Source organism: Sitophilus oryzae, unplaced genomic scaffold, assembly GCF_002938485.1.
Source record: "Sitophilus oryzae breed Bouriz unplaced genomic scaffold, Soryzae_2.0 scaffold_1420_pilon_pilon, whole genome shotgun sequence".
NCBI classification, from domain to species: Eukaryota; Metazoa; Arthropoda; class Insecta; order Coleoptera; family Curculionidae; genus Sitophilus; species Sitophilus oryzae.
In genome coordinates, this window is record NW_022146083.1 from 784,269 (window position 1) to 802,210 (window position 17,942).

General features: G+C 33.4%; 1 protein-coding gene across 1 annotated transcript in view; it reads left to right on the forward strand.

Moving 5' to 3' along the window:
* Positions 1-631: 631 nt before the first annotated feature.
* The window catches only part of LOC115876217, a 101,945-nt gene continuing 84,634 nt past the window's right edge, over positions 632-17,942 (forward strand). The window contains exons 1-5 of the mRNA XM_030891917.1: positions 632-813; positions 7,804-8,177; positions 10,968-11,207; positions 14,704-14,922; positions 16,830-16,922. Of these exons, the coding sequence (XP_030747777.1) occupies positions 811-813; positions 7,804-8,177; positions 10,968-11,207; positions 14,704-14,922; positions 16,830-16,922 (929 nt within the window). The 5' untranslated portion in view covers positions 632-810. The remainder of the gene's footprint in view (positions 814-7,803; positions 8,178-10,967; positions 11,208-14,703; positions 14,923-16,829; positions 16,923-17,942) is intronic.

A 17,942-nucleotide genomic window follows, 5' to 3' on the forward strand; every position in this document is an offset into this window, starting at 1 on the left:
AAACCCAAGAGACCACAAATCCAAATATGCAAGAATTTGTAATAATATTGGGTCTTAACGATAAACATTGTTTACCATATCCATTTTAACAAAAAAATGTTTATTACCGATTATTAAAGCTATGTATAAAAAAAGATTCTTTAAATTCCTTTCCGTATATTTTTAGACGATATATGCAATAATTTTGGCCATGTGTGTACATTCGTCGAATAGTATACTAATAAGTACTCCATGCCAAGTTAATTCTTCTTTTGATTTCCGTTAGTAGAGATCCAGAGCCTGGACAGATTGGAGTTCTTCAGGATTATGTCATCAGCGAATCTTAAATGGTTAAGATATATTTCTCATCTATCCTTTGTTGGTCCAGTTCAGTTGACGAAAGATTTCTTCCAGTGTTGCTGTAAACAGCTTTGGGGCATCTCCCTGTTGTGCTAATGACTGGCAATTTTTCTAAACTTTATCTTTTAAACATCTATGTTAGATATATTTATGTTTTCTATGAGTCAGACATATCAAATTCAGTTTTTTAGTTGGAAGCAAACAAAACACTGAATTTATCTAAACTAAAATAATATACCAATCGACTTTTTGAACGAAATGACAAATCCTGTGTTTTTTCAGGGTATTTGAGGCGATATACAGCTTCTATATCTGAAGGGAAGGTATTAATAAATCATCAGACTTAATCTATTAAATTTATTGTCTTCTTAAACGATTACAAACACTTTTATAAGAGGATAGCCAATACTTTTCGATCTCCATTTTGTTGATAGAGTTAGTTCTTTGTAGACAGGAATGATATAGAACAAGATGGTGAGTCGAATTTGAATATTACTTTACTTATTTTGCTTCATTGTCTCATTTATACAATGTTCTCTCAATAACTACTGTTTGACTATTTAATTTAAAAAATACTAAAAGCGTTTTAGTGTAAAGGAAAATTCCTTATAAAAAATATCAATACCCTCTGTAAGAATTAATACTCTTATATACTAGAGCCGAGTATTCACCCGTGAATTTGTTGGGTGCAGTCAAGCATGAGGTTTTCCACTAAGTACATCTGCATTGGAGGGTTTTATGAATGGTTGCCATATTGTTGAAATTTCCATACTTGGATTGCTACAGATTTTATTATTGTTAGAAATGAATACGTCCTCTTTAATTTGCGCTTTTTCCAATGGGGTTCTTTGTGGACTTTGTTGTTTCACCTCTTTGCGTATGTTTTTTATGTTTTCAAGTCCTACATGTAGAAGACGTTTTGTCTTTCAAATATACGACTCACCGCACTCGCAAAAGGAACCTGTTTTTGTTAGGATACTTCTTAGAGTAGTCTCAGACCTAAAAACGTTTTAATTTTATATCGCTTAGTTATTCGCGTGGTCTTCTCCGATGTACCTTTCACATATGGAATCGTCAAGAGAGAGAGCATCATCCTCAGACTGGCGTACCAATGAGTCAGACCTGCAATTGAATATAATATTGTCTAGGGATTTTGCAGAGTAACCATTCTGAAGCAAATCGGTTTTAATAATACTTTGTTCAGAATGAGTTCGAAAATTTACCTGATCAGGAACCTTCTTTCGCAGTTAAAAATAATATTGAATTCATTAACAAAATTAAAGATATAACATTGCATGAAGGTGAAATTTTGGTCTCCTTTGATGTATCTTCGTTGTTCCCAAGTGTTCCAATTCCACATACTTTAGGCTACTTGAAGGAATTACTGAACGCAAATGGTCTCGACAACAAAACTGTGACTGAATATATTGAGCTTACATCGTTATGTATGAAACAAAATTGTTTTCAATTTAATAACAACTTTTTGTACAGCGGGAAGGTACAGCAATGGGTAATCCATTGTCTCCATTTTGGCTAATTTACCCATGAGCAGGTTTGAAGTGGAGGCTAAGAATCAGTTTGAGTATTTTCAGAGTTTGGTTTAGGTATGTGGATGATATTTTGCTGCTTTTGACACACATTCAGACACCATAGATAATTTTATTTCTAAGTTAAATAATCGTTTTCCTTCCATTAAATTTACTCATGAAATTGAGAACAACGACAGATTACCATTTCTAGATGTATTAGTTATTAGAAATGCTAATAATTGCCTGAATTTGATATCTATAGGAAAAATACGACCACACGCAGATATATTCCTAATGAATCACATCATAGTGTTGAACATAAAATGGCTAGTTTAAATTTCTTAGTTCATAGATTATTTAGTTTCCCACTTTCCAACGAAAGATATGAAATAGAAAGAGATTACATTAGGAATGTAGCTGAGTATAATGGATATTCTCCTTCACGAGTTGATCAATTAATTAGAAAACGTAGGTATAGGTTAATGATTTCTGAAAATTCGACTTTTCAAGTGGAGAAAGATACGTCTGAATATTTTTCGATACCGTTTGATAGAGAGTTATCCCGTGGTCTAAAAGGAATTTTTAAGAATGTCAATTATAAACTTGTGTATAGTGCTAATAATAAATTACAACAATTATTAGGTAATCCAAAGAATAAAACACCTCCACTGGAAAGGTCGGGTATTTATGAAATTTCTTGTAAAGATTGTAATCAGAAATATGTTGAGGAAACTAGAAGATCAATATTAACTAGATTTAAAGAACATTTAGCTCAGATAAGATATGGTAGACCGGATAAATCTTCCGTTGTCGAACATATTGTTGATAAAGAACATTGTATAGGTCTTAATAATTTAAAATTAATTAAACAACTCTCAAATTACAGGCAATTAGATGCATATGAAAGCATCAGAATTAATAAATGTAAAGATAGTATGAACAGAGACAACGGTCCAATTCCTTCAAGTTCTTTGTTCCTACTACTCTAGTGGCGGAAATCTAACTGTTTTGCTCAGTGGGTTCTGACTCGGTTGGCTATATTTTGCCACGCCCACTCGGTGCCCACTGGGCGAGTATATAAACGCTCAACTTGTAGATTGTACTTTAGTTTATAATCATCTGCTGATGATGCTAACATGGTTAGCGAAACGCGCGTCCAGTGTAAAAGTAAAAGTGTTTTGGTGTATTGTGGTGATTTAGTGTTTTTATTATGGAGTGTAGACATCTTAATAGAGACGAAATGCTAAGGGCCATGGGAATGCTCGAAGCTGTAATGCGCCAAATCGACGTAGCTAGAGCATTAAATACAACGCAAAGTGTAATATCGCGATTAAGTGCACGCTATCGTGAAAGTGGTGATATTGCTGAAAGGCACTCAGGGCGACATCGCATTACTACCCCTCAGCAAGATCATTTTTTACAATTAAATGCTCGACGCCGACCGGCTCTTACAGCACCAGAGCTTAGTTTAAATCTCCAGGAAACACATAATGTAACCGTTAGTCCTGACACTGTTCACAATAGATTAAGAGAGGTCAACTTAAGAAGTAGACGCCCCTGGAGAGCTCAACCCTTAACGAGAGGAAATCGAGAAGTACGATATTTGTGGGCTCAAGATCATGTTCAGTGGTCGAATGAACAATGGGCCAATGTTCTCTTCACGGATGAGTCACGCTTTGGAATTCATCCGGATTCGAAAAGACTTAGGGTATGGAGAGAACCGGGAAATCTTATTCGGTTAGATCATGTTCAGGAAGTGCACCCTTATCAAGGTGGAACAGTTATGGTCTTGGGAGGAGTCCAGTTAGGCCGAAAAACCGATCTCGTTTTTCTTGAAAGGTTTCTAACAGGAATCACATATCGTGATTTAATTCTTGAGCCTGTCCTGTTACCTATGACCTATGCTAATGATTTTGGGAGAAACTTCATTTTCATGCATGACAATGCACGGCCTCATACAGCCAGAGTGGTAAGTGAGTTTATCAATGCTCATCAATTAAACATCTTACCCTAGCCGGCACAATCTTCTGACCTCAACCCCATCGAGCACATATGGGACGCGGTCCAAAGAAGAATTTTGAGAATGGGTATGCCTCGTGAAACTCGTAGGGATCTGGTTCGGGCCGTGAATGCAGCGTGACAGGCTGTACCTCCAGAAGAGATCGACAACCTGATCAGGCGCATGGAGAGACGATGTAGGGCTGTAATGAACAGTAGAGGAGGCCATACCCTTTATTAAATAAAAATGGTTTTATCTTTTTTTTTAATTCACAGTTTAGAATAAAAAAAATATGTGTATTTTTTTGAGTTCAATAAAAATCAAGGTAAATATGAAAAATTCGGTAAATTTCGCATTTTTATTCCCAATACGTCCTGTAAACTATTTGTTTATTTTAATTTTATTATTTTTTTGACTTTTCCGGTGTGTGTATCATGTTTTTAATTTTTTTCTTAAAATTTTTATAATTTAATTGTGTTAATTCTTTTGGTAACATATTATATATTGTGGTAGTTTCTGTTGTTAGTTTTTGTGAACGTTTTTTTAGTTCTCTTGGCTATTCTGATGTCTGATTTTCTTCTAGTTTCGTGTGTTTTTGTTTGTTAGTTTTTAAAGAAATGTTTGTTTTTATTAATTTATTTTTGATTTTGTGTAGAAATAATATATTATGATATTTTATTAATTCTCTTATGTTTAGTTCTTTTGTTTTTTTGGTATACTTCTTCTGTTGGTGTTAGTAAATTATTAAATCTTATAAATTCTGTTTTGGATTCATTTATAGTTAGTGAATTGTTGAAGCAGTCTTTAAAAAATTATTTTTGCTTGAATCTTAAACTAGACCATTTAATAATAATTTTTGGCTTAATATACAAATAAATTAAAACCTTCTTAAAGCCAGTTGGCAGTGAGTGCTATTAAAAAATAAAGAAGTGCACGGGCCAAGTAAATGACGGCTTGACCTCGTCAAAATTATCATCGATTGTCATTCCCCCAGCCTTCTTTGACTGCGTTTTATTTTCGTTCATTTGGTAGATGCCCAATTTTTTTCCATACTGCAAAAAATACACTGTACACTGTACGATTTTCCAAATCCTTAGTCAAATAAAATAATATTATTTTAATAATCCTTAAAAGATTAAACGAGAGAAATTATCTTATTTTTGTATACCTGCGTTATATTATAGCCGTAGTTATCTTAGGATTATCTATCTATAAATGTAGTTTAAAAAACGGATATCTAAATTACTGAGAGGCAATTAAAGTTTCAGTCAGAACATATAAAGTTACAGCCGATGATGGATTGATTAAAGTTCGCTAGATTATTAAGACTAATTATTATTATTTATTATGTTATTGATTGTAAAATGGAAATATACAGGGTTGTTCACCACATACGACACGGAGTATTGTAGCTAAACGATTAGATTTTTACATATTGTAAGTTTTGTGTTCGTTGAAGGACTATTAGAGCTACAATTTAAAAATATTTTTACAAGATACAGAGTGTTCCAAATAAATAAAAAATATCAAAGTTGTATTTTTTTAAATGGAACACCCTGTATATTATTACATTTTTAGTTTCTATGATTAAAATAAAGGTAAATTTGATTAAGGTTTATTACACTTAAACCTTACCGTTTTTGAAATATTTTCAATTTTGTGAAATTGCAGTAAAAATTTGAAGGCTTCATATCTCCAAGGGTATCAAAGTTTTTAATACTAAATATTTCCTGAAGTTTATTTTTTGATCAGTTATTGTGTTGCAATAATAAAAATTATACTACCTTATACAGAGTGTCTAAAAATTTATTTTAAATAATTACTAGCTTTAAACGGCAATAACTTGTTTAATTTAAATAGAACACCCTGTGTATTTTATGAGAATCAGGTACACAATTTAATTTTCTATCAAATTGTATTATGCAATTTTTCTTCAATGCATTTACTTGTAATTTAGAACTCATTTATCAATATACCCATGGAATACTGACATTTTAGATTATTTTTGAAGATGTACCAAATTTTTAAAGAGTACAGATACTAATATTGTCGATATAGTTCGTTTATTTTAAGAGTACAAATTAATATGATTCCAGTATTCAAACTACAATAATTGACTGTTTCCGTTGATTAATAATAATTGCTCCAAATAATAAAAAACTGAATTTTTTATGTGTATTAGACAGTGTGGTTTAAGTGTAATAAATCTTAATCAAATTTACCTTTATTTTAATCTTAGAAACTAAAAATGTAATAATATACAGGGTGTTCCATTTAAAAAAATACAACTTTGATATTTTTTATTTATTTTGGACACTCTGTATCTGGTAAAAATATTTTTAAATTGTTGGCTATGCACTATTATGCAGGCCCAAGTTATCTCTGCTAATTTCCTAATATCATAGTCCCATCGCAAGTTGGGTCCTCCTCTAGGTCTCTTGATTCCTCGTAGGTACCATACTGTATTTTTTGTGGTCCATCTGTTGTCTGTTCTTCTGGCCAGGTGTCCTGCTCATTGCCACTTGAGGGATTTGATCCTGTGGATGACATTTATTACCTGGGTAAGACCCAGGTCATAGATGTAGATAAAGAAGAAACATTTACATTCTGGACAATGCGTAGACCCGGTAAATAAGTTCAAATACCTGGGATCCTGGCTAACATCGGACCTTGACCCCCACTAAGAAGTTACATCGCCTATAGAACAGGCTAGATGAATGTTTAACAAAATGAGAAACCTATTATGTAACCGACACTCAACTTACGTCTGCGTTTTGTTCATTGTTATGTATACTCAATCCTCTTATACGGCTGTGAGACATGGACGCTTAAAGTGATCACCATGAGACGGTTGGAAGCTTTTGAAATGTGAATCTACAGAAGACTCTTGAAAATACCCTGGGCAGATTTTGTACGCAATACGAAGAGGTCCTTGAGAGGCTTCTTAAAGTGCCCTGCAGATTCCTGCGTAGGCGTTCATCTTTTTCTTCCTCATCAGGTGGTTCTATTAACTGGAACGACTTGGAGTGCTTGGAAGTCCTGTATGCCTGTCCAATGACGAATATTTCTCAGCCAGGATAGCTTCCTTCGGCCTATTCCCCTTTTGCCCCCCTCTATTTTACCCTGGAGAATCAAACGCTGAAAGTGATCACGTTCTCCACGTAGTATGTGTCCCAAATAGGCTATTTTCCTCTTCTTGATGATTTCGAAGAGTTCACGTTCTTCTAGCCCAGCTCTTCTGAGAATGTCTTCATTCCTCACACGGTCGACCCAGGGCACTCTAGCATTCGTCGTGCGTAAGGTCCACATTTCGAAGGCTTCAATTCGGTTTATTGTTGCTACGTTCAGTGTCCATGCTTCCACACCATATAACAAAACGGACCAGACATAGTACTTCACCATTCTGTATCTAAGGCCGAAGTTCAAGTTCCTATCGGTGAGAAATCTTCGCAGTCTCAGAAAAGTAGATCTTGCTTGCTCGATCCTGTATTTGATCTCCTGATCTGGATCCCACGTTTCGTTAACCATGCATTCCAAATATTTAAATTGTGTGACCTGCTTGATGACCTCTCAATTTAAGTAAATTCGGGTGTTCGGAATATTGTTTCTGCTACCAGCCATAAATTTAGTTTTTGTAGTATTTATGTTTGAACCCAGTCTTTGGCTTTTGGAGATCATTTGCATTGTCTGCCAATATCACTGAGGCTTAACAAGGAAAGGAAATTACTGACAAAAATAAAAAAAAAACGGAAGACAGCATACCTGAGCCATGTCATGCGTAATAGTAGAGCAAAGCTTCTGAAGGTGGTAGAAGGCAGAAGAGGACTTGCGAGACCCAAGCACTCTTGGTTGAAAAACTTACTTACTTATTCTTAAACTTAATAGAGATTTTAGTTGAACAAGTGTGAATAAATAAACGATTTCTTTTCTTTTCAGAGTGTTAAGTTAAAATTGGACCATCTGCTGGTAGTTTTGAGCGCCATAGCTCTAACTTCAGCTTACAGACTACCCACTACGATAAACCCAACTCACTACGATGTGCATTTGAATTTCTCTCAAGAGATATTCAGCGGGCAAAGTGACCAGTTCACTGGGTTTGAAATAGTGACGATCAGACCGAACCAAAACACGCAGACCCTACAGTTCCATGCTGCTCACGACTTCATAACCATCACCAGTTTGTTCGTCACTAGCACTGACTTCACTTCTAACATAGTAGTGGACAATGACACGGACATTGTCACTGTTAATTTGGGGGCAACTCTAGTGGCTGGATTTACGTACCAACTGACCATCGAATTCACTGGGAGGTATAGTTGAATTTTCTTTGAATATAGTAGATAATGTTAAAGTGTTGAAGTTAAAAGAATTTCGATTCTATATGAATTCAAGAACTACTCCCCTTATACAGTTCTAGTATACCGGGTGCGTCTCAAAAGTGGCTCACCCCTATAACTTTTTTATTTTTACAGATAAAAAATCAAGATTTGGTATATTAATATATGACATAAATTAGGATTAATTGACGTATTCAATTGTTTTCTGTCACTTCCTGTTTCACCGAAAATTACTACAACTTTTGATTTTTAAATGGCACCCTCGGTGTTTTGTTACTTTATTCGATAGAAAATGACAATCCGAATATAATGACATACTATATGTCAATGAATATGATTCATAACTAAAATTTGACTCGAAATACCAAGCGTGTGGTACCAAATTATTCGTAAAAAAATTATTTTTCCAAATATGCTAATGCGCCTGTCATGTGTTTGAAAAAATTGAGATATGATTAAATATACAATTTGGGCATATTTTAACCAGCCAGGACAGGACAAGAATAACATTAGACGACCAAATCTATTTTTCCAAGGCTCCATGATTAAAAATTAGTGTTTTTAACAACACAGCCATGGCACTCTATATTGAAATTTAAAATTCAATTTTGTTTTAAGCAAAAATGTTAAAAGTTGACATATGATATGTCATTCTATTCAGAATGTCATTTTCTAGCGAATAAAGTAAAAAAATAGCGAGGGTGCCATTTAAAAATCAAAAGTTGTAGTCATTTTCGGAGAAACAGAAAGTGACCGAAAAAAAAACTGAACACGTCAATAAATCCCAATTTATGTCAAATACTAACATACCAAATATCGTTTTTTTATCTGATTAAATAAAAAAGTTATAGGGGTGAGTCACTTTTGAGACGCACCCGGTAGAGAAAGACCTCCATATTGTCTCGATAAAAATAAATAAACAAATGTATGTCCTAAAATTTTTAGTTTCTGAGATACAGAGTATAGAACTATCATTTTTATTTCGATTTTTTCCAAATAATTTCTGAACAAATGTAAATATTTGGATGAAAATTGGCGTCTGTGTTTTTTTTGACATGAGAAACTTAATTTTGATGTCAATATGACTCCTACTAGTAGGGGGCGCCACCTACATATGATTTAACTGTTTTGAAGAGTAATAACTTTTCGTCCGTACCTGTATAAAACTACTGAGTGAAAACATTTACATTTCCGTGATTTTCTACGTAAAAAATGTCTCTTAGTAAAAATCGCTACGAGCAACCGTTCTCAAGATATTTAGAATGGAAATAGTCAATACATGCCATTATTGACAAAAAATAAACATTATGTTGAGTAGGTATAGTCTATAAAATGAATAACTTTGAATTTTGACCGTTATTTTTTACCAACATGGTAAATATAAAATCCCTCTGTCAAAAAAGTTACTGATATTCTTTAAATTGAGTGCCTGAACGAATCAGATAGGTAACTCTTTTTACTTTCGTGAAATAGAAAAGGAAAATAATAAAACAAGTGACGTTAATTCTTCCTCTTCTTGCAAAAATCAACACAAAATGTCATAATTGACAAAAGTAAAATGTCATCAGCTTTTGACATTTCTAAATATTAGACCAATGCCGTCTCTAATAGAACAGCCACGGAGCGATATTTATGACGTCACGCTAGTTAGATACTACGGATTAATAAATATGTTGTAGAATACATGGAAAATATAATTATTCCTCGTATTTTTGGTTTGTATTTTAAAAATGATATAGTTTACATGAAATATACATAATATAAAGTTAATAAATAAAATATAATATATACCTATTTATAGTAATAAATTCTTTGCCAAATAAACTATGAACCATACAAATACAGCACAAATGTTTTACAATATACAATTAATGAATACATGATGGTACATAAGATAATGGGTAAAATGTAAAATATATTTTAAATTTTGTGGTTTGAAAATCGATCTAATTTAATAAAAAAACATTCAATATCTACTAGGAGTGATGTATTATTATTTGCAATCACAAAATTTATTTATATATTATAATGTTTACTGCAATTAATAAACTAATATAAACTTCAAAAGATGACCACATATTTTTTTAAATTATTATTCTTAACACAACAACTATCTACATTGACTATGGAGTACGATTTCAGCCATATTAAAACATTTGCTTTCTACTTGTATGGTTTATAGTTTTATCTGACAAAGTATTTATTACTTTAAATAGGTATATATATATATTGTATTTATTAACTGTATATTATGTATATTTCATGTAAACTATATCATTTTAAATACAAAACCAAAATACGAGGAATAATTATGTTTTCCATGTATTCTGCATTCTACAACATATTTATTAATCCGTAGTATCTAACTAGCGTGACGTCATAAATCTCGCTCTGGGGCTGTTCTATTACAGACGGCATTGCGTCAGCATGGCCGCAAGTTGATAACCTAATAAAATTAACACTAGAAAAGCCCGCGGGAACTGTCAAATTCAAAGTTATTCGTTTTACAGACTATAGTTATTTAACTGAAATGATAAATTTGGAAACTAGTACTAGTAGTACTTCTATATCCCAAACCTCCAAAACGAAGTATTTTAGGACATAAATTTATACAAACTTTTTTACATATTTTTATCTGCAGGTATTAAGGCAGTGCAAAAATGTGTAAAAATATTCCTGACACAAATCTTGTATCTCCAAGTTCAAAAATAGGATCAAATCTACATATCGTCAAATACTGAATCCTGTGTTTTCTCATTATAGACTGAGTACCCAGGACATGTACGGTTTCTACAGAAGCAGCTACACAACCGGGGGTGTGACCAAGTACCTGGCCACCACGCAATTCCAACCTGTATATGCCAGAAGAGCTTTTCCATGCTGGGACGAGCCAGCATTCAAAGCTACGTTTGCTTTCTACATTACCCGTCCACAAGGTGTCGATGCTTTGGCCAATATGCCTGGAGATTTTCACAACACTACCGATTTGATTGGTGATGATCCGTAAGTCAGTTTTTCGTAATAATAAAGAACTTTATACAGTAAAGAAGTAAAAAAACATAAATGAAAAAAATTGTGTGTGCAGTATGTAAAAAAACTTCTTACTAACAGCTATTAAAGTGTAGTTTGAAATGTTGAAAAAGTAATAAATTAATAAATAATTTCATTATATATAATAATAGCTCCCGTATATAGCGTTTGACGCCTTGGGAGTAGCAAGGTACAGCTTGCTATACTAGAGCACAAGGAAGGTAATGTGAATCCTCAGGATTGTGAATCCCAAGTACTCATTTAAGGCTGAGTCGACCTAGGTACCCAAACTATTTTTATTTTTTTTAATATTCGAACCCACTACCTTGAGATTGGTAGACGAGAGCCTGTACCTCTACGCCACCGGGCACCTTGATGTAATGTACCTTAATGCACCTTAATAATTTCATTCACTTTCAAAAAATTTGTATTAAAATGACCTTCTATCCGTCTAAGGACTCATTCAACATTCGGGTACCTCTATCCACGTGCCGAGTTTGGTTCCAATCGACCTAGAATTAAGAAAAATCGTGATGATTTCGTCCATTTAGAAGCATCGGTTCGAAACGTCGAGGGCGTCATCTTGTAGCCCGTTCACAATTATGCCGAAATCGACCCACATTTTTCTTCAATATCTAATCCTTACTTCCACCCTGATGATGATGTAAACGAAACGTCGTATCCAACTTTGCAGGGTGGGACCGTGTGCATGCACCGTCGCTCACATAGCCTACCCACCAAATTTGCTCGCGATCGGACGACATCAACTTTTGACGTTTCTTACGTCAAAACGAACTGTCACAGTGACACTTGTAGTCCACGGTCAAGCTGGCCTTGGTTCAATCTACCGACATACCAAATTTCTTTTAAATTAGACGATTTTTTCGTTCGTGATTAACGTGTGTTTCTATTAAAGAGGTTGCACTGTATTTGTACCTATACCGTGCTGGCAACTGTTATTTTTGGGTCGGCATTTACATGTGTGGAAGTAAATCGCATAGGGATCTTATTAAGTCGGAGTGAGAGAAATGCGACGCGACTCGCGACGGTGTGCTATTGCGGCGTTGCCGATACGCCTTTCCCTATCAAGTAAAGTAAAATCATGATCGCAAACCGCTTATTTTTAAAAAAACTTTTTTTCCAAGAGATAACTAGATAAAATCATTAGGTTTGTAATGTTTCTGAGCATCTGAAATGGAATTATAAGGATATTGTTAGGGTGTCATTTTTTTATAACGAGAAAACGTCAGTAATCGCGATAATTTAAAAACTCAAGTTTTTAACACATAACAGGCCATAACTTAAGAACCACTTTAGATATTGACATTTTTTTTTATTTTCAAAATCGGATATTTTACAATATGTTTACATAAGAAAAATTCGATAAGGTTGTTTTTTCCATTCAAAAATTGTAAACAATCCATCCATTTACTTTTAGAGCATAGCAATTTTCAGCAATCGTGTATTTTTTTTTATTGATAAAGATTTTCACATACTGTCTACAAAGAAAATACAGCAGATATATTAACAAAGTTCTTGAAAAAACTACAATCTATTATTTCTAATAGATTTCGAGATATCGATTTTTGAATTCAGAGTTCTAATAGCGCGACCACTATCGAACACCCACTCAATTCCACTTATTTTTACCAAAAATGCAGGTGTTTCTAGCTTGCACTTAAAACAAATCAAGCTACAGGGAAAATTACAACGACTCGTTAATAAATAAACAAATCAAGTATCACGAGACGTAATTAAATCGTGAAGCTGAACGCATGACACCTTTCCCTAGAACTTTAAGTACTGACACAGGTATTGATTGGGTCGACCGGTCAACTGCGACAAATCAATATCCCTTTCCACGTCTCTTAGCGATGTGCACAGTTTCTCGGTTTATTTCATACGTTTGGCAACGTGTTTACTGTCCTCTCTTCGTTCAGTACATTATAAACGCATTGTACTCTTCTTACATACGGAAATCTCGACCCAAGACTAACCTTTGCCAGCCCTTAGTATATAATTTAATAGATTTCCTTAAATTTACTACCAAAAATAGTTTTATTTACAACCACATACATATGTAATACTGGTCGCGTTCATCAGGACGTAGCGCTACGGCAGCGATCACTAATTTTCTGCTGAACGCGCCTATTAGTTGTGAGCGCTCTGGGATCAGTCGGCATTTTTTCCATCAGATTTAAAATACGCTACGCTACCGATGCATGATGGATTAAACGTCACATACGACAAATGTCACAAAATGTTTTGGAAAATGAAAACAAACCATTTTGTTTATTGTTCTCGGTTGACTAATCCCCTCGATTTGTGCCAAGAAAGGGTGAAAACAATTTAATATGCTTTACTTATGACTTAGACTATATGCATTACTTATGATTTATAGACCTTAGACAAGGAAAGAGAGTTCCTTGTCTAAGGGATGCTAAAAAGCGCGTTCAGCAGGACAACCAATCGATGGCACATCGCTCACTGATCAACTTGTCCTGATGAACGCGACCACTGACATTACTGACTTTTAAAAAATTTGAAAGTGTCAAATTATCTACAGTTCTTCCCTCTTCCATTTCCCTCACCCATTTCCCTCACTCGGTTTCTCTTATTTCTCGCCTCATTTAATTAAGTAAAATATTCTTGTAATATCTTTATTAAATAATTATCTGACATCAACAAAAATAAACAAGAAGACTAACAATAATAAAGATTTTAATACATTTATTTATTGAAAGTAAAAATGCTAGACTTCTTTGGCTTAAAACCTACATTCTGGCGTTTTAAAAAAGCGACGAGTTTGTGATATTTTTATAATATGTCAGTCTTTTCCCTAAATTCTAGCATTGTCCGTATCATGCTGTACGTAGCCCAAAAAGTAGATGGCTTTGTCTGCCTTGCCATGTCGCTAAAATATGCCATCAAGACTGTCTCCGAAGCAATATCCTTAGCATTTCTTTCGGCACACCATTTTTCGTATACTTTCAATGCTATTTCATATCGCCCCCTACTTTCCTCTGGAAGTAAACTGGCTTCTGCTCTTTTTGCATTAGCTTCTGTAAGTTCTGGTGGAATACCAATATGAAAGTAGTCTTCATTATCAGAACTTTCCGACAACATTCTGGCTTTCTATGTTATATAAATTCGAAAAAACGAACGAGAAACACTTAGTTGTTTGTTTTGCTGTTGAAGGTTTGCGCCATAACAACCACTGGTACCGGTAACTATAGATATGGAAATGCCACAACAGAAAACTACAAATTTTCGCATATTTATTTTTTTTCAAAATAAAATACTGTCCCTATTTTTTAGTTATTGATGTGGTTGTAAATAAAATAGTATAAAAACTTCGAAGAAAAGTTTTCATTATTGTCTCGAGATTTAGTTAATCTCTCGACACTAATGAAACACTTCTCCTTGGTATGTAATATACTATTAATTTAAAATATTTCATCATTTCCAGATCTCTGACCACTACCGAATTTGAAACAACCGGAATAATGCCAACCTATCTGGTAGCTTTCGTCGTATCTGAGTTCACCTGTACCCAGGCACCTAGCAATAACTTTGGAGGAGTACCATACGGTATCTGTTCGACGAGCGACACTGCCAACTTGAGACAGTTTGCTTTGGATATTGGACCATTACTTTTACAGAGTCTGAACACCTTTACCAACTACGCGTAAGTTTCTGATTAGCAAATGATTAAAACTGACTAAGTTTTAATCATCTGCTAATCTTAATCATCATGATGCTAACATGGTTAGCGAAACGCAGGTTTAATATTGTGTTCAAATAGTATTTGATCTTGCTATTGTAACGCAAAATGTTCCAATCACAACTGTATGATATCTATACAATTGCATGGTGCATGGCTAAACATGCGGTTTGTTAATGTCTATGCTTATTCGTTGTAAATTATTCAGTAATAAGTAATAAATTGTTATAAATAGAGTGAATAATAATCTAAGAATGCGGTCGTTCTCAGGGAAGTTTAATAAATTAATATCCATCACAGAATCATCTCTAAAACCATCGTCAGTGTGAGATAACAATTTATTAGGTCCTATATCTTTATGGCATATTGTATTTTTGACAAATATAACGATAAAATTTGGCAAGGTGATCGAAAAAATCTATTTTTAATCCTGCAATAATTGTCACCATTCATAAATACGTCCATTTTTGATAGTTTTATATTATGAGCTATGTAAAAATCAAAAAAGTTAAACGACATAAAAACGATTGAAGGGTTTGACGAATTTATCGTTTAATAATTTCTATTATTTATTATTATACTTTAAATCTTTCTGGAAATACCAGTTCTAAGAGATATACCGTGTGTTGCATCGCCGGCCTGGACATAGGAAATTCCATGTTAATTTTAAAAATGATGAACAAGTTTTCCCAATTTTTTTTACAGAAAAAAATATTTGAAACTTCACCCCAATACACCAAAACACTTTTACTTTTACACTGGACGAGCGTTTCGCTAACCATGTTAGCATCATCAGCAGATGATTATAAACTAAAGTACAATCTACAAGTTGAGCGTTTATATACTCGCTCAGTGGGCACCGAGTGGGCGTGGCAAAATCTAGCCAACCAAGTCAGAGCCTACTGAGCGTAACAGTTAGATTTCCGCCACTAGAGTAGTAGGAACAAAGAACTTGAAGGAATTGGACCGTTGACTCTGTTCATACTATCTTTACATTTATTAATTATGATGCTTTCATATGCATCTAATTGCCTGTAATTTGAGACTTGTTTAATTAATTTTAAATTATTAAGATCTATACAATGTTCATTATCAACAATATGTTCGGCAACGCAAGATTTATCCGGTCTACCATATCTTATCTGAGCTAAATGTTCTTTAAATCTAGTTAATATTGATCTCCTAGTTTGCCCAACATATTTCTGATTACAATCTTTACAAGAAATTTCATAAATACCCGACCTTTCCAGTGGAGGTGTTTTATCCTTTGGATTACCTAATAATTGTTATAATTTATTATTAGCACTATACACAAGTTTATAATTGACATTCTTAAAAATTCCTTTTAGACCACGGGATAACTCTCTATCAAACGGTATTGAAAAAAATTTAGACGTATCTTTCTCCACTTGAAAAGTCGAATTTTCAGAAATCATTAACCTATACCTACGTTTTCTAATTAATTTATCAACTAGTGAAGGAGAATAATCATTACACTCAGCTACATTCCTAACATAATCTCTTTCTATTTCATATCTTTCGTTGGAAAGTGGGAAACTAAGTAATCTATGAACTAAGAAATTTAAACTAGCCATTTTATGTTCAACACTATGATGTGGCTCATTAGGAATATATTTGCGTGTGGTGGTATTTTTCCTATAGATATCAAATTCCAGGCAATTATTAGTATTTCTAATAACTAATACATCTAGAAATGGTAATCTGTCGTTGCTCTCAATTTCATGCGTAAATTTAATGGAAGGAAAACGATTATTTAACTTTTTATCCTTTATAACCATATCCAATAAATTTATTAAATTAATAAAATTAATATGATTATTGCAAATAAGACATGATGTTTTTGTTTTTAGATATGGAAGTATGGGATTCCCAAAATTGGACCAAGTAGCCATTCCAGATTTTGCAGCGGGTGCCATGGAAAACTGGGGTTTGGTAACATACAGGCAAGTCACAAATTAGTTTTAAATAAATTAATAATACAGCTTAGGTTACTAGCAGAGATATAAACAATTTTACCAAAGTACACCAAAACGTATTATGACAAAAATGATAAAAAATAAGTCACCACTAATAATTTTCTTTCAATGATATTCTAAAGTTTAAAATAACGTATCTTGGTGCTTTTTAGGGTTCGTACCCAAAGCACAAATTACCTATAACAGATGCGAAAGAAAGCGACTGCTCGGAAACCGCTCGGCAAACCCGACACGCCTATTGAGTGGTGTAAATACACCAGTCGTTTAGTCCGGAAACCTATGCTGTATCGTATTCGCTTGCTGGAATGACATAGTGCGTGGTTATATGTTTCTTTTTAAAAACGCGTGTAGGATTTTTGTTGAACTTTTAAACTGTTATTTCTAAGTTTTGGTAATTTGTATATCTTTTTTAAAATGGGATGTGTTTATTTATAAGGAAAAAAAAGATATTTATAGTATAAAAAATTAATTTATTTAACAAAATTTAATTAAAAATGTGACAAAATAGTTACCTTTCTATTGGTTCTATCGGACTTTTTTCGACTATATAAATCTTTATTTGTAAACTTTAATACATCAAATATTTTTAATTTAATAAATCATTTAATGATGTAAATAAGAGGAAATTTCTCACATGGGTGGTCAAATTTTATAGTTTTCATTATATCAAACAGCCTCTGAGAAATGTTTTCAATTCAAAATGCCTTTAATTATGTTTGACTACATCATTAAAAAGGGTCTTCAAATACATCAATGTGATATTTGTCTAAAATTTGCAAAAGAATCCGAATCTCTGGATAACTCGAAATTATTTACCCATTTAAAAGCCTTTGATCATGAAAGTGGAAAAATTTGTTCATTTTATTTACAGGCTGGAAAAATTATTTATATTAAATTTTGATGAATTTTGCACTGAAGAAAACATTCAGAGGTTGTTTGATATAATGAAAACTATAGAATTTGACCACCCATGTGAGAAATTTCCTC